Below are 27,691 nucleotides of genomic sequence, written 5' to 3' on the forward strand. Positions count from 1 at the left end.
ACCCCCCTCCCCCCTACCCTCTTGGTAGCGCTACTCCCATTACTGTTCCTGAGGGGATTTATCTGTCCTGGATTCCATGTGTTGAGAACTTTTATCTGTACCAGTATACATGATCCAGTCTAGCCAGATTTGTAAGGTAGAAGTGGGCTCATGATAGTGGGGGGTGGGGTTGGGAAGCATTAGTGAACTAGAGAAATGTTTTGTGTTCTGTCAGTGCTGTGCTGCACCCTGGCTGTCTCTTTCTTTCCTTCTGACCCTTCTGTGAGGGAATGTCCAATTGTCTCCAGATGGGCTTTGGGTCTCCACTCTGACCCCCGTCACTTGCATTGATATATTTGTTTTGGGCCTTCTGATGCCTGATACCTGATCCCGTCAACACCTCGTGATCACACAGGCTGGTGTGCTTCTTCTATGTGGGCTTTGTTGCTCCCCTGCTAGATGGCCGCTTGTCTATTTTCAAGCCTGTAAGACCCCAGACACTATATCTTTTAATAGCTGGGCACCATCAGCTTTCTTCACCACCTTAACTTATGCATCTATTTTGACTTCAGCGATCAATTGTGTTGGGAAGGTGAGCATCACAGAATTTTATTTTGGCAAAGAGTTCTTGCATTGAATATTTGAGTAGAGACCCAATGCCCTCTGCTACCTTAATACTTAACATTGAAATATATCTTCATAGTATTTTCAGTTGCCTCATATGCATGTGAAAGTGGGACATTAAATAAGACTGAAGAAGAATCAATGTGTTTGACCAGTAGTCCTGAAGAATATTGAAAGTGCCATTGGCTGCTAAAAGGACAAAACAAATCTGTCTTGGAAGACGTACAGCTAGAGTGTTCCTTAGAGGCGAGACTTCATCTCACACACATTGGCCAAGTGGTCAAGAGAAACCAGTCCCTGGGGAAGGACAACTTGACTAACTATAATGGCACTTTCTTAATAAAAATCAGGAATCCGTTGGGCAATTTTTCATCTGTTTGACCCTAGGTGATAGGATCAAATTACTCCCCAAAATTTCCTACGCTGTAATCTTGATAGGAGCTGATCTGCAGGCCTTTTCTACCATGAACCTTTTGGCCTTTCTGGGAGTAGCTGAAAACTTAACCACTGTGCCATCAGGGCTCCTGTGGGCTGGACTCAAGGTTCTGCAATTCAGATGTTGAAGCTGCTGGTCCAGGAACTCCATTTTGATGAGCCCAAAGAGCACTCAAGCGTTGGTTTACGAGACATGACATGAGGTTGGTCATAAAAGCAAAAGTATCAGCAATCTCCAGACTACACATGTGAATGCTGAATTATACAGGCAAACAAAAAACAAAACCAACAAAAAAACGGTGACATTAAAAAAATCTGGTTTTTGACAAGAGTGCGAATGAGGGCAATTCTTCTTGTGGGGGTGGGGGGGATCAATTGACTATAGCTTGGGAGTCTTTCAGCTGCTCTTCCAGATCCTGGAGAATTGTTCTTACCTGTGACTTTCCAGATCAATGCATTTTGTTCTTAAACCCTCCCTGTAGACGATGCTCTATAAGGTGGATCAGCCTCTCAATTCAAAAATTAAGATAAAGTGTTTCTGTAATATAATAGATATAATAGGAGATGAGAACTGGTTACAAGGAACTATATGTGACCTCCTCCCTGCGGGACGGACTACAGAAAAGTGGGTGAAGGGAGACGTCGGACAGGGCAAGATATGACAAAATAATAATGTATAAATTATCAAGGGCTCAGGGGGGAGGGGGAAGGAAGGGGAAAAAATGAGGACCTGATGCCGGGGGCTTAAGTGGAGAGCAATGTTTTGAGAATGATGAGGGCAATGAATGTACAAATGTGTTTTACACAATTGATGTATGTATGGATTGTGATAAGAGTCATATGAGCCCCCAATAAAACGATTAAAAATATATATATAATAGGAGATACAGTCATTAGATTCAGAATTCCAAAGGGTAAGTTCTTATTTTCTCTTGGTTAAAGGCTAGAAGGTATTTGCATTCTCATTGCATCGGAATGGTATGTATGAGTCATAGAGATCAACACCACCTTTCTGTTTAACAGGAATCCTTTGTGTTTGAACCCAACTGCCTCTTCAAAGTGGATGAATTTGGCTTCTTTCTGACTTGGAAAAGCGAAGGCAAGGTATGGCAGAGAAACAGCAAGTCATTATCTGCTGTCTGATTTAAGCTGCTTTTATTTCTCAATATGATCAAGTCTCTGGTAGGGCATGGATATAGGCTTGTTCATTAAATCTTTCAAGAGAGGGAAGACGTGTTTCCCTGTGCCCCGCGCTGGGGATGTGGTGGGGATCAGGAGCATTTTCCTGTCCCTCAGAGATTCCACCTTAGGCTCAAAGTCAAGCATCTAGAAAGAAAAAAAGAGGAAAACAGTTACAAATAATTCAATGTTGTTAAAGAAAACTTCAAGCAGTAGGCAGTTACAAGAGGCTAAAGCAGGTGTGCCTGATTTAATCCTGAGAGTTAAAAGGGTTTCCAGAAAAGGGAGTTGTTCAAGGGGAAGTCTAAAGGTGCATTAAGAGTGTACCCTTAACTCAATGCCTGATGACAACATGTGTAGTTGAGTTGAATTATGAAAGTGGAATAAAAAGCATGTATGAGTCAGTTAGCATTAGTCCCACTTGATATTTGCAAGGCACACACACATATTTCATGTAATACAGACATGATTAATGATCTATGTAAAAATTAACATGTTAAAGTAATTATTCAAAGTTACCATATATGCATATTTAAATGCGATGCTTGGGGTCATGATTGTTTTTAATGGTTGGAAATTATTGCTGTTATTTATTCATTACTTCTACCTTACTCAAGAGCTTTGGTGGCCCTGTGGGTTAAGCACAGTGCTTTAACCACAAGGCCGGTGGGCCAAAGGATCCTGGGAGAACAATGAGGCACTCTGCTCCCATAAAAATTTCGTCTTAGAACCCTAAGAAGCATGTCCTACAGGGTTGCTATGAATCGTAATCGAGTCGATGGCAGTAGAGGATTGATCTACCTTATTCTCATCACGATTTCAAGTCCTCATCACAAACCTCGTTATGCACCTTGTCTGGGCTGCAGGTCTGGCAGAACTTCAGCTCACTTGCTGTGTTGCCTTCTCTCTCTCAGGAAGGACAGGTGCTGGAATGCTCGCTCATCAACAGTATTCGGCTGGGAGCCACACCCAAGGTACCAGTGATCCCTGTCTGCTGTTCTTCTAAACATGGTTTACCTAGGTGGGAAGTGGTCCTCAGAAACCATGTAACCCACCACTTCTCCAAAGATCATCAGATGTCAACTAAAGAGAGCTATGGTGTAGAAATCCTCTTTCCCATAGTTGAGTGAATTAGATTGCTTTACATATAGCTATATTTAAAATGTTATGAATCTTTGAAAACCTTGTATGAGATCTAACTGAATCAAAGAAACATTTCCCTTCACTGATTCCCTAATTCTAAGTTCCCAATTCCCTAATTCTAAGCCTAAAACTAACTCTAACCATAACACTAACCCTTACCCTAACTCTAATTCTAAACCTAACCCTTACTTTACCCTAACCGTAACTTTAAGCCTAACTTCAACCCTAATCCTAAACCTAAGTCTAATACCAACTCTAGGCCTAACCCTAACCTTAAGCCAAATCCTAAATCTAAAAACTAACCCAACCCTAACCCTAACTCTAAACCTAAGTCTCATGTCAACCCTAACCCTAAGTCTAACAGCAGCCTTAACCAAAACCCTAACCAAAGCCAAAGCCCCTTGATTCACTTCTAGTTTGTGGTGGATGTGAAATGTAAATAGCTTAGTTATTACCCTATTTGTGTATCTGCCAACCTTGGCTCACCTTGAAGGCTCAGTTTGCCACTGAGAGAGAGGGGAACAAGTGATGGAGCCCATACATTAGCGTTCTTCACAGTGATTGATTGGCTTGAAAAAGATTTTTGCATAGTGGTGCAAAGAATGTTTCCTTTTCAGATATCTCGGCACAATATTTATACCCATTTTCATAATAGAACTACAGGTTTTTAGAGGCTCCAAACAAAATAATATTTCTCATTTTGATTTTGTTTGTGTGTGTTTAAGCTGTCATCTTTTATCGGAGTTAAGTTCTCTGTGTAACTCTATGTTGGCAGTATCACCTTGAGTTCTTTTGGAGAGCAGAGACATGATTTTATTTTCTAATTAAGGTAATTTTGTGTCGCTTTCATTCCAATGGAGGACACCAACCCTTTTAGACATGAAAATTTTCACTCTTTGCAATCCAGGCTACTTGAAGGATTAAGGCTTGAAGGTTAGGGTTAAGGCTACTTTTGAACTTAACCTGTGATTCCTGGTAATGGTAATGGCTTGCTTGTCCCAGTTATCTGTGGGAAACCTCATCAACTGTCCTCTGCAGTGGAAGACCCCCTTCCCTCGTTGTGGACCCAGGTGGATGTTACCCCGTTATCCTAATCCATAATCAATGATGTCACAATATCTTTCTTTAAAACAGTACTAAGTAATATGCAATGTTACAGATTTAGCTTCCAAAAGTTCTAGAAACATGCAAGATATCTTTTTTTAAAAAAACATTTTATTAGGGGCTCGTACAACTCATCACAATCCATACACACATCAATTGTGTAAAGCGCATTTGTACTTCATTCTCAAAACATTTTCTCTCCACTTAAACCCCCGACATTAGGTCCTCATTTTTCCCCTCCCTCCCCGCTCCCCCCTCCCTCATGAGCCCTTGATAGTTTATAAATGGGTATTTTGTCATATCTTGCCCTGTCTGACGTCTTCCTTCACCCACTTTTCGGTTGTCTGTCCCCCAGGGAGGAGGTCACATATAGTTCCTTATAATCGGTTCCCTCTTTCCTACCCACTCTCCCTCCACCCTCCCTGTTTCGCCACTCACACCACTGGTCCTGTAGGGCTCATCTGCCCTGGATTCCCTGTATTTTCAGTTCCTATGTGTATCAGTGTACCTCCTCTGGTCTAGCCAGCCTCATGCAAGATATCTTAAAGAGAAAGCATTTGTCCCATATATGTTAATATCTAAATCTGTGTTTCCTTTTTACTGTTTTTCCTTTGTGCTCTGTGACCTAACATCTCGTCCCTGTATTTTAAACCTTTGTACAGGACCCCAAAATCCTGGCTGCCCTTGAAGTTGTTGGAAAGTCAGAAAATGACCTGGAAGGGCGAATCGTGTGCGTCTGCAGTGGGACGGATCTGGTCAACATCAGTTTCACTTACATGGTGTCTGAAAATCCAGAAGTAACTAAGGTAACCTCAGATTAACAGCCTGCTCCCTCCTTCCTACCTATTATATACACATAACTTATTTTGCAAAATGTTGTTAATACAGATGGTAAAAACAAAAAAAGCAAGCCAGCATTTCTAATGTGTCCTCATGTATTGGAGGAAGACCACACCCCCAAGGAGACTGCCCCTAGCAGCTCTCATCATAGAAATGATGACACTATATTGGAACATGGGAGATTATTACATCTTAAATGTCCAACCACTGAGAATCCTGGCCCAGCCAAGGTGACATAAACCTTAGCTATTACCTGAGCCAAATATATCATTTAAATATTTCTACAAATCATGTTGATGAAGTCAAAAAGAAGCAAGTGAAATTTATTCTCAGCAATCTCTTTTATTCAACCTCTCACTGCCATCAAGTCAGTGCTGACTCCTAGCAGCCCCATTGGACAGGGTCGAACAACTGCCCGGTGAGTGTCTGAGTCTGTCCCTGCACTGTGCCCCCAGGGCTCGCCTGGTTCAACCTAATGTCCTAAAACATCATAATTATGCATGAGATTTTAGACTCTTCTGATCATATTAAGACTTCAATAATGATGTGTATTTTCAATTCGGATGCTGAATAGCCACATACAGCTAATGGCGGCCACCAGAAATGCCTGCTGACCATGCACAGAGAACAGAGGTTGACTAGATACAGGTATCTTTAACCGTCTGAAATTTTGGAAAAGAACATTTCTACAGATCTGTGCCTTCTGTCTGTTGATAACATGTCATTAGCACAAGACGTGGCCTGACCCCAAAACACAAAACCCACTGCTCTCAAGTCAGTTCTGACTTATAGTGGCGTTGTTCTCAAGGAGTGGTACTTGAGCGCTAAATTGCCTGCCTGTGTATCCTTGCTCTTCCGCTTTCTAGCTGTGTGACTAAGACACAGGACTTACCCTCTCTGTGCCTCCCTTTCTTCATCTCTGAAGTAGGAAGAATACAAAGAGAGCACTCTGGGAATACTTTGAAGATCCTGTTAGCGATGATGTAGGAAGTGCTGACTAAACTGCTTTTCTCTTTCAAGGCCCCGCAACATGTGTTAGCGATTGTGATCACAGAGTCACAGAAATGTAGAGCTGGAAGTGAAACTTAGGAAGGGCTTCTCACCACCTCATTTTTCAGATGTGGGAAATAAAGCCAGAGAAATAAAGCATGTCGCCTAAGACCACAGCAGACTAAGGGCAAGATCCAGCCTAAACTCTCAGCTTTTTGATTCCCCACTAAATGCTGCCCAACAAATATTGTGCCCTGAATGAGTCCTGGGAAGATGGTTCCGATCATTAAATCTTGTAATATCTTTCATGTGATTTGATTGCTATCAGTCTTAACCCAGTTTCTGTAAGAGCCTGTGCTCTAAAACCTATACTTAAAGCTCAATAATGTACATGTATGTGTGTTTGGGTGGAATGAGGTACATACTGAAAACACAGATATTGTTTTGTTTTAACTCTAGGAGCATTTCCATTGAGTGAGTGACTCATCAGACCTGAGTAGACTATAAAATAATCTAGTACTAGATTTTTAACTTAATCTCCATGTTAATTAAGGTGCTCTTACTGATGAAACTAAATGTTTTCACTTCTGGGAACTATTACTTTGAATTGTTTATTTCACTGCTTAAATCTTAATCACACTGTCCAAAGAGGAGAGTTGGTAATTACCTGGGCATGTCCTTATCATAGACTGACACTTGAAGAAGAACGTGAACAAAAGTTCACATTAAATATATATATGGACGACCTTACCCACTTCCTCATTTCAAAGTTTACATTAATCCAGTTCATAATATTTACCACCACCAACATTGGCAGGAATTTCTCTACCACTGACATTTTATTATATCCTCGTAGATGTGTACTCTCTCCCTTGCCGAATACACAAGCCATCAAAGTGGGAAGATTGATACAGCATACATGTAGATAAAATGACTTCAGGTCAAAATAATGGCAGATTAACAAATCACAAGATTTAAGGTTTTGAATCAACAAAATAGTTTCTAGTGCTTGCGATTAAGGAAAAATGATTGTCGTGGACAGAGGGCACCGTTTGTAGGAGACATCTTTATAGCTCAGCCTGTCATTCTCTACTTAGACTGACGAAACTTGCCCTGTCTCTTTACCAAATTAGGAGATTTGCACCCAGCTTCTATTAAATAGCTGTCTAATGGTCTCTCGATCTTAACAAGTCCAACACCACACCTTTTGATCTTTCCCCGTACCCCTCTTGCTGTCTTCTCCATCTCTGCAGCTCTAGCTTTTTTGTTAAAAAAAAAAACAACCAAACCACCATGAATTGCGTAGTGAGGAGCAAGAGGACCCTGTCTGTTTACTTTGTGTTAGGCTTGCCCTTTTGTATACCATGCAGCTGGAGGGGTCTTTTAAAATATCATTCAGATGGCATCACTCTACAGTTAGCAGTTCTCCATGACCTACAGAGCTCCCAGGGAGACCATTCCGCCTCCCTCATCTCCCTGTTGCCTCCTGTGCACTCCCTCCCAGCCTCCCAGGGTTGCAGTCTCTGTTCCCTCCGCCTGGAACACCCACTTATCCCAGCGACCGGCGAGCTTCGCTTCGCTTTGTGTTTCCCTGCTGTCTGTGCTGGCATATTACTGCAGTGGTGTCCCCCATCTCTCTCTGCTTCACCGCTTCCTAAACCCCTTACCCTGTGGTTGTTGCTGCTTCTTCGTAACACATATACTGTTTACATGAGCTATATTAATTGAGTCCTTTGTCTTCATCCACTTGAGGGCAGTATTTTGATCACTACTCTATCCCTAGTTCTAGAACAGCCTCGTCTCCAGCAGTTAAAAGTTCCTCAACCAAAGGCTGTTGACTCAGTCAGTCATCTCTAACCCAGGTGAGAGATCAGCTTAACCCTTCATGCTGTACACCCCACTTTTCTTACAGTTTAGCCATAAAAGAACAAGGAAAATTATCCTTTTGGGAAAGGACTGAGAGCATGGTATTATTCAGTGATCGGGAGAGGGAACAGAAAGGTGGGGGCTTCCACGTTGTTCTTTTTGAGTTACTCTTCCGGGTGGGAGGGGGCTGTTGCTGAGACTCCACGGCAGGACGGGAGGTGGCACCTGCTGCCTGGCATCCTTCCCACATCGGGCACTGTATGCTGCTTACCAAACCCTTCCTGCCAGTCCAGTTAGACAATGCAGCTTTCCTTTCCTCTCCTTAAACAGCCTCTCTTAAAAACAACTGGTAACAACTTGCTTTTGAGCATTAGCTGAGTCCTCCTGAATTTTTGAGGAATGTCGGATTAACTATAAACTGCTCACCCCGAGATGTGGGGTTCAACCCCATTCGTCCGTCGCTCCTTGGGAATTTGAGAAACCCTAAATAGGGGCACTGCAAGCTGGATGCAACTCAAGGGCAGTGTGTTTGGTTTGAGGTTATGTGACTTAAAACTTAAAATCCCTTTGAAAAAAGGCAGCCACATGAACTGGGCAGATTTCTACTTTTTTCTGAACTCTAATATGACCCCGCTGAGCCAGTCTCATCTCTCTGCCCCGCTTTGACCACGAACCTGGGAAGGACTTCACTCTCTGGCAAGTTCGGATGTCTTTGATTAATTCACAGCTGGCACGGGGTGGGACAGTCTTTCACTGTACATCAGATTGAAGCACAACCATCATCTTGAAGACAACTCCATAAACGATTCTGTTATTGTATGCCAAGTTCAATTTTCCTTTGAATACAAAAATAAGCTGTTAGGAGATTTCAAGATGTAAAGCTTTAGATTGAGTGTAACATCTTTCAGACTGCTCATGAAATGTGCTGGATGGTACAGACATCAGGTGGATGCCATTACTTACGCTTTCTATCCTAAGCGTCAGATAAGTGCATGAATAACAACTGCAGAAATTAAACCATAGACATGTTATATATTCTTTCTGCATACAAGAAGATAAAGGCCGGTAACACAGGCCAGAAAGTCTTATTTTAGCAAATTGGGTTAAATGTCAAAACTTTTTCTCAGCTTGAATTATGTTGATTAGAAGGCTGTCCTACTGAAATGCCAGATTACACTTTGCTAGGGAAAAAATCTTTGAAGGGAAAAATTAAAAAGTACATTTCATGAGCTGAGGAAACAAGCAAGCACCCGGGTAAAATGTTGCAGCATGTGTTCTAGATGCACAGAGAACAGTGAAGTTTTTATCAGGTGGGACAAGCAAGGAGTGTTCACCAGGTTCCGAAAAGAGGGCAGGCGTTACGACGGGTGAGGGTGGTTTCGAAACCCTACCCTTTTTATACCTCTCACACCTAACATTCTCTAGCTTCTTAGAATGGTGGTTAGAGACATCCTTTTTAGCGTCAACTAGTTATTAACATCCCCTGCAGGGGCAGGTTACCCGATAAGCATGGGCTTACTTGTGCTTACTGACTAATCTCCCCCCTCCTCCCCCCGCCCCTCCATCTACCTGTGTAATGTATTTGAATCCTCAGGATATCCTCCGAGTATATGGTCTTCTGTCTGTATCATTCAGGGTTTCTCCTGAGACTCTCCTGAGGCCACACCTGGTACTTTAATGTTGTTAGCACTTTGTGAGCGAGAGATGTTGCATGAAGGACTGTGTTCTCTGGGGCCTTCTCTCTCTCTCTCTCTCTCTCTCTCTCTCTCTCTCTCTCTCTCTCTCTGTGTGGACATTCACCTTCTTTCATATGCTTCCCGTAGTCAACGACTACGACTGGTGACTTCTTTGCTCTGGTTGGTTTTTGTGAATTCTCTTCACAATGGACTGCACCTTTTGCAATATCTTCTCCATCTGACTAATCTGTAGTGAAAACTTTTCACCTTTTGTTCACCGTATCAACGATTGTTTTTCTGGGTCTGGGTGGCATCTGTTTCACTCCCAACCCCACATCACCTTCCTACAACCATCAGAATCTAGTGTACAGCCCCCCCCCCCCAAAGATCTTATTAGAGTTTTTGTAACATACAATCCCTAACAGAGACAGAGTATCTAGATTGGTAAGTAAGCATACGTGAAACCAGGCTTACCTTGCTTACTGGGTAATCTGCCTCTGATCCCAGGAACGATTTAGCCAGTTCTCTGCATATTAGTTGCTTTTCCTTTCATCTTAAAGTAACGAGCTATATTCCAACCTTAATTAAAGTTTAACAAAAAGCAGAAATGGAGCAAAGACCTCTATGAGTAAGTAATGTCTCATCGAAGAGAGTTAGTAAATTAGAACTAAGACTGGATTGATTTCCTTTACTTTATCCTAGTTACTGGAGCCTGGGCGGCTATGTGTTGGGCTGCTAATTGCAAGGCCAGCAGTTCTGAACCACCAGTGACTCTTCAGGAGAAAGAGAGGCTTTCTATCCCTGTGAAGAGTTAAGCTCAGACACCCAGAGGTCCCTTCTTTCTGCGTGTCTGCTAAGGTCACCATGACTCGGGATTGAGTTTGACTCAATTGACAAATTCTGTGAGTTTGGTTTGGTTTTTTTATCCTAATGACAGCTATGAGGCAAATTTTAGGGGGTTCTTTTTCTTCCCTATTTAACATTAGCAATTCTACTTTCTAATCTCCCGAGACAATGTTAACTAAAAGTATTCTCCCTAGGACAAAGCTGCCTAAACATTGTTAGCAAATAACTTTTAACAAACAAATTTTCTAACACAAGGGAAGATCTCAGCCATTTTCTTTTGTGTTCTAAACAATTAAACTTTTACAGCAGCACTTGGGAACATGTTCCCGTTGCCATCAAGTTCATACTGATTCACAGAGATCCTGCAGGATGGAGGCGCTCTGCCCGGTGGAGTTTCCAAGGCTGTAGTCTGTAGTGTTTCTTTGTGGTGCACACAGCCTATGCAGTAGTTGGAACCAACTGGATAGCACCTAACAACAATCTTTACAGATGACGACTTCCATATCTTTCTCCCAAAGAACACTTGGCAGTTTTCAAACCACCTGCTTTTCTCTGCTAGCAGCCGACTGCTTAGCCCATGCACCAGCAGGGTTCCTCGGGAACTTCTTAGGGTTGCACTGAGGTGTAGTAGTTACCCATTGGGCTTCTGACCACAGGCGAGCAGTTGGAACTCAGCAGCTGCTCCATGGATGCGCGGTTTCCAGCCTTAGAAACCCACAGGGGCAGTCTGATCCTGCCGTTCACCATCCTCATGTTCATCTGGTTACTTTTGAGAAAGAAATCCACAGAAATTCATGTATAAGAGAGAGTTTTATATAAAGTGCACATCAAGAAAACATCCCAACCCAGTGCTGCCCAAGCCCACAAGTCCAACATTAACCCATATGTCCGACACCAATCCACAAAGTCCTCCTCCATCTCACAAAACACACACTCTGACGCCACCTGCAGGAAGAAAGTCGAGTCAGTGAATGTGTAAGCATCTCAGCGCTGGCAGGGGTCTCCACACGGCTCTTCCAGTACCCAGGGCTGCATTGGGGTAGGTCCATGTGGCTTCTCCTCGGATGTCTTGTAGGAAGTGAGCCTTGTCAGTTGAAGCAGGGAACTGGTTAAGGCAGCTGCACCCTGGTCTGACCGTCACAAAGCAAGAAACCCGAGAACTAAAAAGGCGAGGCTCACTGAGCCCTTTATCGCTCTGTCCTTCAATTAACCCCACATGTGTTTATTGGCCAGGTTGGCACAATAAACTTCAACTAACTCAATCGTTATCAGTCAGAATCCACTTGATGGCAGTGAGTTTGCCTGCAAATCAGGAACTCCCCTCACCTGATGGCAGCTAAATTATCAAGCCGTACTTTGGATCCATTGAATAAACCCCAGAATATTAATTGATGCAATTTCTTTGTGTTGCCTCATGTGTCTTTTAGGCTCAACCGTGTGGGATGATGGATTGGGTTTTTGTTTTGTTTTCTATGTTTCCAGGACTGAGCATTGGCATTTTCTGGTTTTTTTGGTTGTTTTTTTTTCTATTTTAAGCTGATTGGAAACAAACCAGTGTGGGGCATTAGAAAGGCTTCTTGAATCAGAGCAAAGGCGTGGGTGTGAGCCCTGAAGGCCCCCTTCCACCTAGCTGCTTGCTTAGCCAAATAAAGATCAAGGTGCTCATTTGCTTTTATGGTGGGTTGGATTTAGAGACCCTCCAACCTGAGCTTCAGGACGACTCTATGCCAAAGAGAATCTGGGAAGGAAGTGACATTTGTCTCAGGGGCCTCCTATTGTTGCCTTTTATCTTCCTCCTCCTCCTTGGTCTCTGAGCTCTCATTTTGCTCTTTCAAGACTGTTTGTCCTAGAACCCAGTCAGTACTTTAATATCTCATCCATGACAGTTCTCTCTCAACTCGGAGATAATTTCTTTACCTGTGCAGCGTGAAAGCCATTGTTCTTTAGAGTTATAAACAAACACAGGTGCCTGCAGGATCCAGGAAGATGTGGGCAATGAAACCATGGCCGGCAAAGACAAATTGAGGAAGGTGTCGATGTTAGTGAATTTCCACATAAGGAGGCAGCAGCATCCACTTCCAGCCAGTTTTCCAACTATGGAAACGTGGACCCATTGAAACATGGTTCAAGGGTGTGAGTGGTGGCGTTTTCCATGAGCATGGAAAGCTGGCTTTTCTCTCCTGATATTAACTAATGCTCACAAGGTTTGGACTCTGAGCCACATCATCTAGTTCAGTGGTCCTCCATTATAGGTCTGTTTAAAATAATCTGTAGTGTTTTCAAGGAACATAGTCGCTTATGAGTTAGACCTCTATCAGCCAGGTCAGCAGTTCAAAGACTAGCTGCTGCACTAGAGAAAGTTAGGGCTTTCTGCCTGAGATAGTTTATTGTGCCAGCCTGGCTGATAAACGCAGGTGGGATTGACTGAGGGGCGGAGAGATGGATGGCTTGGTGAGCCTTGCCTTTCTTGTCTCTCGCTCTGTGATCATCGGACCAGTGTGCGGCTGCCTTGCTTGTTCTGTGCCTCAATTTAAAGGCTACACTGCCTGTGGGCCGCCTAGCCTGTGGACTGTGTTGCTGTAAGTTGAGGTCCCTTTAAGACTTCTCTGGAGCTGGGGACTGGCGATTGGTGACCTGCCTTGTGATTGGCTGCTGTGCTGACATAGCCTAGCTCTCTCTACAAATAGAGGAAGATCTGGCATCAGACAGAGACTTGAAGGACTGCTAGTCTCTCAATTTTCTCTCACGGATGTGAGTTGCACTAAGCCATTTATAGTGCTTTCTAATTTAACTATTTATTTCTTGTATTGTATATTTATCTGTATATGATTTAACAGTTCATTTCTCGTTATATATCTAATTATCTTTATAAATAAATATATTATATTATCAGGAATTTGGTTTTATCTCTCTAGAGAACCCTAACACACTGCCCCTGCAGAAACTTACCACCTCGGAAGCCCACAGAGACAGTTCTTCTGCGTCCCACAGGGTCACTCTGAGTCACACCGACTCCATGGCAGTGGGCGGCGCTCTTAAAAAGGAAATAAACCGATGGCCTAACCACGGTCAGAATAAGCGAATCAGAACCTCCAAGAATGGGGGACAAACTCAGGAAGTTGCTCAGACGCTTTCCTGGGGATTTTCATGTACAGGAAGGGCTGTACCACTTGCCGTAGGAGTCAACCCTGCTTCCAACTCCTGACGGCTCTATGATGACACCATAGGGCTCTCAGCTGCTGAGTTTCTGGAAGTAGAACATCTTCAGGCCTTTCTTTCAAGGCTCTTCTAAGAGGACTTGAACATGTAACCTTTTGATTGGTAGCTGAGTTCATATCACCACTTGCACCAACCAGAGAGGCCTTGGCAGGGACTGGGTGCCACTAGTCTAGTCTCTATGTGCTTTGCATAGAGTAGTCTTTTAGTCATGTACCAGCTAGAAATATCTTCCCCGTGGCCCCCCTCAAAGTTAAATATTGACAATCTGATGCCAACTCACACCTTGTCCTAACTGCAATGAAATGCTTGCATTCACTGTGCTTAGGTAGACCCACGAGAGAAAACTTGTTGGGGTTGTACCTACAGTGCCTATGTACTCTGTCCTCTTAGCCACCAATATTGGTCAGCAGCAATCTGCAGCCAAAGGACCCCTGGTGGCACAGTTGGTGACCGGCTGGGCTGCTAGCCCCGAGGCCGACAGTTTGAACCCATCAGCCACCCTGAGGGAGAAGATGAGGCGTTCTGCTCCTTTAAAAATTGACAATGCCAGAAATCCACAGATGCAGTTCTACTCGGTCCTGAAAAGTCACTATGAGTTGGAATCACCTGATGGCATGGAGGCTGAATTTCTTGGTTATAACCAAACACCTTACTGAAGCCAAGTTTTGAGCTTAATCAAAAGATGTATTTTGACCATATTTATGAAGTAGTACAATTTTACATCCTTAGCAGCTGTGGAAATCTTTTCTCAGAAAAGTTCATTATTTGCCCAAGTGCTTGGACATTCCTTTCTTGAGTGTGTTTTAGTCCTAGCAGAACTCTCAGTGCTAAGGGGTCAAAAGCTGTATTTCAAATGACGTCAATTCCTGATTTAACGTTTTTTTTAGGCAGATAGAAACTAATGGATAGATAAAGCCATCAGGCATTATAGAAATAGCTAATTGAAATGTGCCCCTTTATTATCCCAATTACTTTAAAAAGAAAGAGAAAAACAACAGAACCTATGAGAGTCCGGACCAAAACCCCAACTCCCTACGGTCAAGTCCATTCTGACTCCCGGTGACCTCACAGGGCCGGCTCTTATCGCCCCAGTGGGTTTCCGTGACGATAACGCTTTAACAGGAATAGGAAGCCTCGACTTTCTCCTGTTTGTGAGGTACGTACAAAAAAATAGGAGCTTCCATCCCCGAACTATTCAGGCCACCATTTCCATTCTAGTCTGTGTTCAGCCCAGGATGACGGAGGCCGCTGCAGGCAACCTTTAGCTCTCTGGGGAAATAAGACGCAGATCATGTAGGCCGGTGACCCTAGAAGGAGACTGGCCAACTTGCGAAGGGGCCGTTCTTCTCCACCGTACTTCTTAAGCCCTGATGTGTACACGAGTCACCTAGGGATCTTGTTAACCTACATACTGGGAGTCAGTGGGTCTGAGAGGAGACCTAGTATTCTAACAAGCTCCCAGGAGACAGCTGGCTTCCTTGTGGAGGACGCACCTTTCAGCAGTGGTTCTCAGCCTTCCTAATGCCGTGACCCTTGAATACAGTTTCTCATGTTGTGATGACCCCCCCCCCCCGCCCCCACCATAAAATTATTTTTGTTGTTACTCCATAACTGTAACTTTTCTAATGTTATGAATCGGGGGACCCCTGCGAAAGGGTCGTTCGACCCCCAGCTTGAGAACCGCTGCCTTTGAGCATCATGGGCTTAGAACATTACAAACAGGAGTCTGCAATGAAAACCCACAGATCTTGGCTCCAGTCTCAGACTCGTTTCAAAAACACAGCCCACGGATTCACATTTCTACCCAGTTCCCAGACGATGCTAATCCTGCTGGCCTCTGGACTATACTTCAGGTAGAAAAATCTCCAGTTAACCTTTGAGCAGAGTCTGCCTCCATCTCCAGTGGCCGCCGCCTCTCTGGAAATAACGAACCAAGCACTCAAAGATTTAAGAGGCTATAACTGAGTTGTTCCCTCACAGAAATCGAATACCAAATCCTTTAAACAGGCCTCTCTGACTACCGATGAACATAGGCACCTGGAGCAAAATCTAGAGATTGGATGCTGTGAATGGTGCCGACTGGTTAACAATGGAGCTAGTTACTTTGAATAGCCAATTCATATATGTGTGGGAAAATGCTAGGTAAAAATACACGTCTTTACATTCTATTTATACATAGTAGAGTGTCCTGGGGTGAGCTCTTCGCATGAAGATGGGATTTGTGAGACTCTTGATTCTGTCTCACACTTTTTTGCTTCACTTATTTTTGTAAGGGTCATTTTCATATGGTTTGTTAACATGGGGAAAGAAACTTTTTAAAGGGGAAAAAGTAAACTACTCAGTATAAATCCAAATGTTTTGGGTTTAGGATTATTAGAGAAAACATGTTTTGAAGTTTTTGTTCTTGTGTTTTGCTTTTTAATGGGAAAAGGAACCTGAGGTTTTAGAGACCAAGGAGATAGATGAGGGCCAGCCCACCATCTCCCTGGACATATTCTGCAGGATGAAAACGTGTCCAAGGGGACCTGGTAAGAAATCAAAACTGGAGAATTAGTGGCAGCTCCTGCTCCCCCCCTCCTGTGTCCCTTAAAGGACCTGTTTTGTTTTTTTTCTTTTATTCTTTTTCGGAAGACTGAAATACGTGTTAGGCTACTTTAGGCACGATGCGAGAAGCTCTAAAACGAGAGAACAACAGGAGCCATTGGGAGAGAGTCTGGGAAAGGAGCCGTTGGGGGCCCCCAGAGCAGCTTGCAGTTGCAGTTCAGTTTCTCCGTCATCCAGGCTGCCCCGGTGCCGCGAGCCCCAGCACCAGACAGAGGTGACTGTGTGGGTGGATCGTGGCATAGTGGTCACACATTGGGCTGTGACCCGCAAGGTTGGCAGGTTGAAACCACCGGCCACTCCCTGGGAGAAAGACAGGACTTCCCACGTCGGCTAAGAGTTACAGCTCAGAGGAGCAGTTCTGCCCTGCCCTCCAGGGTCGCTGTGAATCCGCATCGAATTGACGGCAGTGAGTGTGGTTTGGTGTATGGATCAGAGCATAAGATTGTCACCATCAGCAACCCTTCCAAAAGTCTGCAAGTCCCAGGGCTCAAAGGTGCACCTCCTGGGACATCATGGCTGTCCTTTTTCCAGCCATTCAAAGAATGATGGCGCGGGGCAAGGGTGGGGGGGTGGGGGGCCCACCTATCGCAGTCACATTTCTCGCTGCTGTTGATCGGGAAAGCGTTTAAAGAAGTTGGGCATCCAGTTCATTCCTGGCATAACTTTCCGATGAAACTTCAGGATTATACTGACACCTGCTGGCGTTGCATCTATTTCATGTGTTTTCTGAAAGAGGCAAAACACAAGAGAAGCACCTAACATTGTACAGTGTCCGTCTGATTTCATACGAAGCATGCTGCATGGGAAAGCTAACACAGGTGGAGGGAGATCCACCGGGACTTGCACACATCGCCCATCGTGGAGGGAGAGGTGGGAAACAGCCCAGACAAGAAGGACAGACCTCAGCATTCTTGCTCCTCTCCCCTGGTCAAATGCTCTGCGACCTTGATCAAGGTCTCTGACCTCACGTTCGTCATCTCAGTGCCCTTTGGGGCTTAAGGGAATTCCAGTGGCTTTTCCTACTAACGAAACACGGCTACTGTGCCAACGTGATTATCTCAGAGGTCATTTCCAGTGACCCTTCTGTCAGCATCAACTTGGCCCTTCACCACCAGCGCTGGCTTTTTGAAAGATGGATGAAAGTCACTCAATCATACTCAAAGCCCAGCATTGCCGAAATCTAAACGTACAAACCGCTAAATGAGGATGATTAGAAGCCTGTAAACGGTTCCCAAACATGTCCACTTGTGCCCTAGGAAACCAGGGACCCAGCTTTGTGCTGGGGAACAGGTCACCGTTCTTCAGGTTGAGAAAATGCTTCCCAGTTAATGCCACCCAAATGATGTGTGCTTTTCTGTCTGCTCTGGAGAAGCTGTGTAGGTCTGTGACTTGCTAGGTCTGTAACAGGATATGTGATAGTCCCCCAAGAATTCACATCCATATTTAGCCTGGCAGAGGAAGTGAGGTCTGACAGTGAAAAATAATCGGGGCATTTCTCTAAATGCTACTTGATCAGTTCTTCCGCCTCCGTCAGCATCCTGACGTAAACAACAGGCTAGCGGAGGCATCTGAGGCATTTTCACGTCCCCCGAAAAGAAATTCACTTCTTATAGCCTCAGTTTCTCCTTGGGAAGCTTTTCGATATGATCAGGGCACCAAGAGGAATATGAAAACACTGTTAGAATTCAGTCATCATCTGGGCCTTCTGAGGACTGACTCTTGGCCTGGCAGTTACACCTGTGAAGCCTGGTGGCGATATGTAGTGCTGTTCAGTTGGACTTCTGGAAGGATGGAAATGTTCTTCCTCTGTACTGTGCCTGTGAAGGGTCCCTGGTGGTGTAGTGGTTACACTTTGGGCTTCAATCCGCATGGTCACCAGTTCGAAACCACCAGCAGCTCTGTGGGAGAAAGACTGGACTTTCTACTCCCACTAAGAGCTACAGTGTCGAAAACCTCCAGGGAGGGGCTTGCTCTGACTCAGCATTGACTCGATGGCAGTGAGAGCTATGTAAGAGGAGACCTGGTGGCATCGTGGGTTACACGGTGGGCTGTTAGGCACAAAGTCGGCAGTTCGAATCTCTTAGCGACTCTGTAGAAGGAAGATGAGACTGTCATGTCCTGTAAAGATGTGCAGCCTCGGGAACTGCAAGGAGCAGTTCTGCTCTCTCCTAAGAGTCCACTGTAGCTTGGAATCAGCTTGACGGTAGAGGGTTAGGCACATGTGGCTACTGAGCACTTGAATTCGTACAGCACTGAAATACTTTAAATTGTCTTTAACTTGAACATAAAGAGCCGCATGGAGCCATGGCTGCTGTAGTGGAGGTTCTGCTAGCTAGTGTCCCTTCCTCAGCGCACATGCCCCAGGCGCAGCCTACGAAGGGAAAGTACTGGCTTATTTGTCGGATGCAGCTCTGTTGAACCCACTGTCTCAATTTGCTACTAAGCATTTTGCCAAGGGTGTGATTATTTTAGCAACTAGATGGCATTCTTTATTTCTTTTTCTTTTTTTTTTAACTCAAGGGCAGAGTTGGTCTTAACATTATAAACCAGATTTTTCAAGTAAAATGCCCTTTGGAGATCCAATTCCTTTCCTGGCCTGCACAGTCTTCTCTCAGAGGCCCAAGTCCTTATTCAGACATGATATGTGCACTGTGCTGTTTGCTAGAGGGACCCTGGGCAGTCAAGGCCTATTTGACTTTTTATGGCTTTGCTGAAAAACTCAGGCAGGTGAGCTATGTAACCATCTCATAGATTGAAACAGGCAATTCATAGTCTAAAATGGGAATGGTTAAGTGTGTCATCCCTTGTTGTATACTGTTGCTTAGAAATCATGAAGGTTGCCAGCAACGTCAAAAAGGCTTGCATTGAAACAGGCTGCAAATAGAAAGCTTCACACATCAATCCGAGAGCAGCATTCCTTTGTGGTCACCCAGGGTTTCATGACACTATAGACGCCACATTTATCTTTAATGGGGGAACAAACAAACTGCTTAGTGACAAATAAAATAGGGGCATGCAAAATGTGGTGGCATAAAATAAGTGTTTACATTTTTATCCCCCCCCCCCAAATAGATAAAGTCTGTCAAACCAAAGCCCCCATCTTTGGCTCCTGCAGATTGGCTCACCAAGAACTTATCCTTTCTCTTTCAGCAATGGGTAGAAGGCCTGCGATCAATCATACACAACTTCAGGGCCAACAATGTTAGTCCCATGACGTGCCTCAAGAAACAGTGAGTTTTATTTGCATTGCCTTGTGTTCTTGGCTGGTATCAAGCAAAGGGTCAGATGAAGGAGAAGCAGTCCAAGTGTGTGATGAGGCAAGCTCCCTGCTGACCTTTCCCTCCCTGCCCCTGACCGTGGAGAAAGAGTGGATCATGGCACACTTCCTTTCACCAGGACATCCGGGCAGGGCATGCATGCTGAAACCAACGCCCAAGACCTACATGAAAGGATCTGCTGATGAGAAATGATGCTAGAAATCTACCCACCCAAGCTCTTTGGGACTTTTAGGACCCAAGCCTAGAGGTTCTGAACCATATCTCTACATGCGTAAGGCTATCACTAGGCGATGCCGGAACTCAGGCTTTCACCGCGTGATACTGCCCTTTCCGAAGTTCTTATTGGTAGGAGATAGAGAAAGAGGCACTAACCAGGTAGTGTGCTCCATGCTTAGCTGCCATCAGGAATCCAGAGGTACTTTGAAATTCAAAAGGCAAGCCTTATCCCAGCTTAGCTCAGGATCCAAAATCCAGCGATGTCCTCCTACAACAGATTGTTAAGCCCACTCAAGTTGTTTTACTTTCACAATGACATGAAAGTGATCCTAATAGCTCTAGCTCCTAGCCAAAGCTGAAAGTCTGTCACTGCGTTTCAGAAGCAATGATCAGTGAGAAGTGGAGCTGTCCATTAGCACAGGCTCTTGCAGGCAGCTATGAGATACTGAGGGTCACAACACTGGGAAATTGCAGGGATAAGCGCGAATCACTCAAAGCCAGGCCCAGAACCAAGAATGAAATTCATTGTACTTACTAAGCAATGGGCTCCTTCAGGCTCCTTCATTCCTTACCTCCAGTCACCTTGGCAGATGCTCAAGAGCATGAACTCTGAGCTATAAATCCCAGCCTTGCCTCGTAGTTACTGGCCAGCCCTCAGAATGTTCTGAGCCTTGCACCTCACTGTCCTCTTTTGGGAATGGAGTTGATGAAAGTTTCCCGTCATAACAAAGCTATCATGCAGACCCGCTGTGCGCAGCTTGCCCCCTCCCCCATCCATAATTCTTCATTTAGCGTTTGCTAGTTTGATTTTTAGGGTGTCCTTGTAATTTCCTGCCGCTCCTGTTAGTAGTGGAAAGTTCATGTAAAGTGCTAGATGGTACAGTTTGTTGTAGAGCGTGTCCTTTTCTGCTATACTTACTGTGGGACATTTTCTTTTAAAAAGAAAGAAAAGAAACAGATTAGATTGATAGAAACCCAGGAGATGTTTTGACCTTCTGACTCCGGGTACTAATAGAGTCCCATCATGCAGAATGCCCAGTCATACTGGAGTTGGTATCGGATAACCAGATCTTATCTGCATTCCTTGCCCACTTGTGGAAGAGTGGCTATGCACTCCGCTGGGTTCTTAATGATGGACTTTTCAGAAGCAAATTGCCAGACTTTTCTTCTGAAGCTTCTCTGGGTGGGCTCCAACCTCCAACCTTCTGATTAGCAGCCCAAGTGTGCTAACTCTTTGCACCCTCAGGGATTCCTTCTGGAGTTCACAGTCACGCCCTCCTCCCTTTATCCCCTGCAACTGCTGTGAAGGTCAGCCCAGCAAGGGTGACTGCTTCTGTAGAGAATCACTTTTGCGACAAGGGAACCACTGTGCATAGAAGACTATACTAAGACTGGCTGAACCGAGTGAGAGAGAACCCCCTTGCCTCAAGGCAAGACCAACGCTGGTATAAATTCGATCCGAGAGAGCCTGGGTCTAGAGGCTACAGGGTCCAGAGAGACAGCAGTTTTGCTGAGCTGTTTGTCTTGTCTTGTCGGCTTCCTTCGCTGTCTTTGTCCTGAGAGCACTCCCTTAGTAAGTTGATACCTATATTTCTAGAAATCCTGACTTCAGACAAGAACTTTACAGAATCATCATTTTCTACAGATTGCTATCATATTCTTTCTTGGAGACAGAGTAAAAGGAAGTCATTAGCTAAGGACAGTCTTAGCTCCAAAGTATACAGGTGAGTGTTCTGGCACCTTAGGTGTCCTGAGAGCAGGGATTTGTAGCTGCAAACGTCTCCTACCTTTGGAAATGCGCAAGATACCCACTTGGCCAAGGCTTTGCAGCACTGGTTGCTGGGAGTCCTCATGGGCCCTAAGGACAAGACTTGCTGGGGTCACTGTGCATTTGTGCTTCTAACTGCCTTCTTATATTATTACACAGTAATAACCAAAGACACGATGAGTCTCCAAATAATTACTGTGGTGTGGTTTGCTCGGTTTTCTAATTTCTTTAGGGTTTCCAGCGAAAACATAAGACTTCTAGTTCCTAGTGAATTTCAAGTACACACCAAACAATATTTTAGAATAAGTCAGCCCCTTGGGATCCTCGGGCAGTGCAATTTTTAATGCACCGGACTGCTAATCACAGGACTAGAGGTTCAAGTCTATCCAGAGACACTGCAGAAGGAAGATTTGATGGTCTACTAAAATCCCACTGCCATTCATTCTGTTTTGGCTCATGACCACCCGGTAGGGCAGAGTAGATCAGCTCCCTAGAGTGTCCAAGACTGCAAATCTTTAAGGGAGTAGACAGCTTTATCTTCTTCCCAAGGAGTGCTGCCTGGGTCTGCACTACAAGTAATAGCCCAGTGCTTACCCCGTGTACCCCCAGGGCTCGTTACTTCGATCTGAAGCCTCCATTAAAAACTTCACAGAGCCCAGTTCTACTCGGACCCCCGTGGGGTCCTGCTAGTTCGAATCAACCACAGCTGGTTGGTTGGTTTCATTGTCTTACAAAGTCTCTGGAGTCTCTGGATAAAAACAAAGACTTAACACACTTGGCTATTAACTGAAAGGTTGGAAGTTCAAATCCATCCAGAAGAAAGACTGGGTGACCTATTGTTGCTATATCAGTGATGGAAAACCTTAGTGGGCACAGTTCTTCTCTAAGAGCCATACAGCTAGGGTCCCCAGGAGTGGAAGAGACTCAGCATCAACCGAAGTCCATGAAGAATTTGGGACACATTTACGCTGAGAAAATCACTTCTTGTTTATGTGAGGCATGTTTGACTTGTGTCCCGTGTTTCGTTTGACAAATTCTATAGCATATAATCTTGTCTGAGTGTCAGAATAAATGCTCTTGTTGGAATAGACTTGCTATCATCTTTTATAGTTCTTATCGGCACATCGAAGGCATTCCTCCTAAGAAGCATTAAAACAATGTTGTTGTTGTTTCAGCTGGATGAAATTGGCCTTTCTGACCAACACCAACGGTAAAATCCCGGTGAGAAGGTAAGTCTGGCGTTATTCGACTGCTCTGAGCCCTCCTGCACCCATTCATGCCTACATGTCCTTGCGAGTTTTTTAACACTTGAACTAAAAATATTCCTGGAAACTTGCTTAGAATTGCTTTCTCAAATGCTGTATTCAGTTTGCTGAAACCTTTTATGGAAGAAAATTGCTTCTGGTTTTCACTCAGAGTAGGTCATATTAACTACCCATTAAAATAAATTCAAGATCAGATGAAAATGTAGTGCTCTTTTTTTTTTAAATCCCAAAATTTAAGGGAGTTGCCCGTATTTATTTTTGCCTACTTACACAGAGCAACCACTAGCTAAAATTACCGAAGTTTACGGTGTGCTGACAGAGGCCCATTGTTGGGTGGTGCCAACAGTGCAGCGCTCAACTCTGAACCCAGAGGTTGGTGGTCCCAGCCCATCCGAGGCACCTCAGGAGAAAGGCCCCTGTCTCGAAAATCCTCTGGAGCCGTTCTCTGCACACCTCGTGGTGCAGTGACTCTGAATGGGAGGGCAGTGCTACGTGGCAGTGCCTTCTCATCCTGGGCTTTGTGCTGCTCCCGGGCCCAGGGCACGTGTGCTTTTTCTGTGGTTCCTCCTTGTCACTCTCTAGCTACACTACTACCTATCTGCCACACTCTTCAGAGTTGCCAAGTCTTCCCTCCCCATGCCCAAACTAAATGGGCTAAAGGAAATGAGGTAGGCGAGCCTAAGTGGCATCAGGACTGATGAACCCATGAACCAGTGTCTTCTTTAATTCTTACCCTGACCTATGGAAACAGTAAGTCCCAACAGTGAGTAGTGTGACCCCCGCATTGTTAAGTTAGGCCTATTTTTACACAGCTCACTGTCCTGCTTTTTTTTGTTCAGGAAATGAACAAGGTAGAAACATGTCGATTATGATCACAGCACTTGGGGTCATTTGCTCGGCATCCTACCCATCAAGCCATTGTTAAGACAAGCTCCGAAGCCTTTGCTGAGTCCACTGATCTTTATCGAGTGTGTTCTCATCCAAGGCGATCAGCACCTTCTTTGTAGAAATAACGAAGATATTTTGGCATCCTCGCTGGTTCTTTTTAGCATGGAACTCTTGGTCGCCTGCCCGGATTAACAGGTGTTTGACACAAGGCATCTGTCAACTTGGGAGCAAAAGTTGATGGAGAACTGATACCAAGCCAAAAAAAAAAAAAGGCAAATAAGTCTCTGTGGATGAGCTGCCAAGACCTAGGTGGAAATGATCTGAATATTTTAATGGATATGAAGAGTAAACACTTTGAAAAGGTTATTGTATCACTATCATTCTGTCGTTTTAAAAATGGAAACTGTTGCACATAATGTTGAAAGGGATCTAGCTTCACGACCATTGCATAGTTTAGGAAGGCCCTGCTGTTTGACAGTCTTCAAAATTCAACATCCAGGAAGTTGAAGAAAACTGTACTCCTTATCTCCCTCGTCTCTTTCCTTCCAAATCTATGCAGTCTACCTTTCTCGCAAATTAACAAACTCACATTCAATCTGTCCTCCCACTCAGAGCCAAGATTTTGCAAGGCCTTTGTTCTTCTTGCTATCTGTAACATGGAGTGGAAACTAAGGGGTAAACAGGGCTGAGAAATGGGCAGGCAAGCCATAGCTGTGGGCTGTGGCTGAAAGAGGCCAGGAAGGAGGGGGCCCGGTTAAAGAAGACCAAGCATCTCAGGTATGGTCATGGCAGCCCAGGCCCTCATACTCATCAACTTCTTAAACGCCCTGCTTGCCTGTGAGGAAGGTCCAGTTCCACCGACAGTAGCCCCACCAGGCCCTTCACAGGAGAAAAAAATAGAACCATCTGCTCCCGTCAAGAGATCAAAGTCTCAGAAACCCTATCTAGGGTGACTGTGTGTGGGATTTGGCTCAGTGGCAATGAGGATGCTTTTTCTCATAGTATTGGACAGGACTCAAAGGTATCTATAGTATTTCCTTTGGAGAATGGGAAGTGATTTGTGCAATTAAAACTCACTGAGCACTGCTCAGAGCACCAAACGGAACGTTTTTGAGCATGAGATTATATTGAAAGTGTTGAATAAGTCAGTCCTTTATAAACATTCCACATTCCCATGAAACTCAACCCTGACGTCTACAATGTTGTCCATTTGGCTTTCCCTTAGGGCCCAGGCTACTGGGCACTCTGTTGGGCCTTTGAGGGAACACAACCCTGGGAAGGCAAGCCCCCAAAGTGATTTTGAAATCTGCCTGATACAAAGGAAAGATAGACACCCCCCAGAAAATGGTCGATTTGACTTCTTTTCTCCCAAATTTCATCCTGGGTTTGACTTCCTTTAGAAAGTTTGGTGAGATTCCCAAGTTGTGTCCCCTCACGAGAAAGTGGAGTGAAAAATAATGGTCCACCTCTGCCACAGTACTACTTCTGACTTTAGCCTCTTCGTGTGGCCTCACTGGTTTACAACTTCATGGATCTCCTGCCTGTCCTAACACTGAACCAAGCCCTGCACACACCTTTCCTCGGACCTCCCCAACGCCTCGTGTGTCTCCTCCCCGGTTCAGTTACACCAGAAAGACCGGCCCTTTACCTGTGGCATTTGTGACCATCTTGACCAGTTTTCAGCTTGTTAGAACAGGGCTGGCCAAACCTGTCAAGCAGAAGCTGGACCTAGCTGAGGTACCTTTGAGTTACTTTGGAAAGATTTTCCTCCTGATCACAGGTGCTACACAGCCCCAATCCTACTGGATGTCTGTAGCTTTCATGATAGCACATGTATATGTTTTAATAAAGACACACTAAGTAGCTACTTTGCATTAAATTAAAAATCAGATAAATTATAACTCATTCCAATCAGATATATAAAACTTCGCTAAGGTCTAAAAATGGTAGATCTAGCACCCTCTGAACTAGAAGTCACCTATAAACCAGTTGACTCAGCCCACACATAGATGCTCTGCTGTCCATAAACTGTGAGGGCAGTCATAGAGTTCCCTATATCTAAATACAACCATCTTGAGCATTCTTCAGAACGTACTTCCTTGGGCCTTCTATGAAGTCGTACTGCTTTGAATCAACACATCATGATTTATATACCTAGAGCAAGTTCTCCCACTCTATTTTGGGAAGTTGTAATCTGCCAGTTGAAGTGGTGCTTTCTCCCTCTCATCAAGATTAGCAGTGGTTAGTGCTTCCATTGGGAGTTTGCCTTCCCCTTAACATGGTGGCAGGAAGTGTGAGAAGGCTGTAGTAGAGAGACATTGCTAAAAATCCTCCGACAAGCACCGAGAAGGTATTCCAGGGCCAAGCTTCAGAGACAGATGTCAGCAATTCTTCAAGAGCAGGCTGGATTTCTGAATTTAGTGGTGAAATTATGCTGACGGGGGAATTAGGCTTTTAACCAAGAAGCGATCGGGGTTGCATTGTGTGGCAGAAGCACAGCTCAGAGCACAGTCGGGTTCCTGGGAACGGGGTTCAGTCTTGACTCACTCTTGCTCATTCTGACGGTCACCCATGCATCTGTAGGAAAGAATGTCGCTCTTACTTTGATTCTCACCAGGAGACACAAAGGGCCTTCAAAAAATGTGGGAAAATACCAGTGTCTTTTAATTCTGTTTTTCCCATGAACTCTTTGAAGCTCCCTTGCATGTCCGTTAAGGTGAATCCATTGACCAGCCTGATGCTTGTTAACTAGTTAAAAGGTAGTGCCATTATCTGAAAATGTCATGCCTCAGGGCAGTGCCAAGATTCTATTGAAACTTTCACTAGTTGCTCCCCTGCCCCTCCTACCTAGCCTTTCCATAATAAAACACCTTAGCTCTGAGCTTGGAAAAGGAAAATAGATCTGGTCATGTAGGACAACTATAGTGTGTGTGAGACTTAGGGAGGGGACAGGCAAGGGCATGAGTTGTGGCTTAAAAGGCCTCCGCAGCCCCGCCAATGATCCATAGTGAAGTTTTTGTTTGTTCCTTTGCACTAGAGCTGTGGTTCCGCCTACCCATTTTCCCCCTAAGGGGAAGCAGTATTGCCATCCAGTGGATTCTTGCTCATGGCGACCCCATGCGTGCCAGGGTGGCACTAAACCCCACAGGGTTTTCCATGCCTGAGTCCTCAGAAGTAGATAAACCACCCCCTCCAGCCTCTCGGTTAGCAGCCAGGCATGATGTCACCCACCGTGAACGCACTCAGGAACTGCTGGGAAGTGACTCAGTGGAATCCAAATGCACGATGGTTTTATCCAACAGGGTATAAATGTGTAGACTAGAGAAATTCAGAGACATTCATCTGTATAAGAAAGAGCTTTATATCAAAGTGTAATTGTACGAGGGGCTACCCCCCCTCCCCAAATGGAATTGCTTTGTGAGGAATGGAACTTTTGTAGTACTTATTTTTCCTACTAGGCAAGCATTGAACAACTCACCTTAAGTTAGGGGACCCAGTGGCATCTCCTGCGAAGGTTTTCTCTGGTCACAGTGAATTTTTTTTTCATAAAAGCAGTTTCACTCAAACCTCATTTTTTTGTGATGACTGATTTAGAGAACAGTGTCGGGCTGTGAAATTTTGTTTTCCTGCTTAAGAAAAACGGCTGCAGAAACTGTTGTGATGTTGAACACAGCTTACAAGGACAGCGCTATGGAACAACAAACCCGTGTATGAGTGGTTTTCTTGTTTCAAAATAAGGTGGACTGTCCATTGATGCCAAACCTCATTCTG

The 27,691-nt window shown here is 44.6% G+C and overlaps 1 protein-coding gene across 4 annotated transcripts in view; it reads left to right on the plus strand.

Moving 5' to 3' along the window:
• Positions 1-27,691, plus strand: part of PLCB4 (phospholipase C beta 4) — a 422,814-nt gene that overhangs the window by 281,033 nt on the left and 114,090 nt on the right. For all 4 annotated transcript variants that reach the window (XM_045295217.1, XM_004698161.2, XM_045295218.1 and 1 more), the window contains exons 4-8: positions 2,062-2,142; positions 3,132-3,191; positions 5,127-5,270; positions 19,656-19,735; positions 22,943-22,996. In XM_045295217.1, coding sequence (XP_045151152.1) covers positions 2,062-2,142; positions 3,132-3,191; positions 5,127-5,270; positions 19,656-19,735; positions 22,943-22,996 — 419 coding nt within the window. The remainder of the gene's footprint in view (positions 1-2,061; positions 2,143-3,131; positions 3,192-5,126; positions 5,271-19,655; positions 19,736-22,942; positions 22,997-27,691) is intronic.

Source organism: Echinops telfairi, unplaced genomic scaffold, assembly GCF_000313985.2.
Source record: "Echinops telfairi isolate 266 unplaced genomic scaffold, ASM31398v2 ScPeMD7_5592;HRSCAF=6446, whole genome shotgun sequence".
NCBI classification, from domain to species: Eukaryota; Metazoa; Chordata; class Mammalia; order Afrosoricida; family Tenrecidae; genus Echinops; species Echinops telfairi.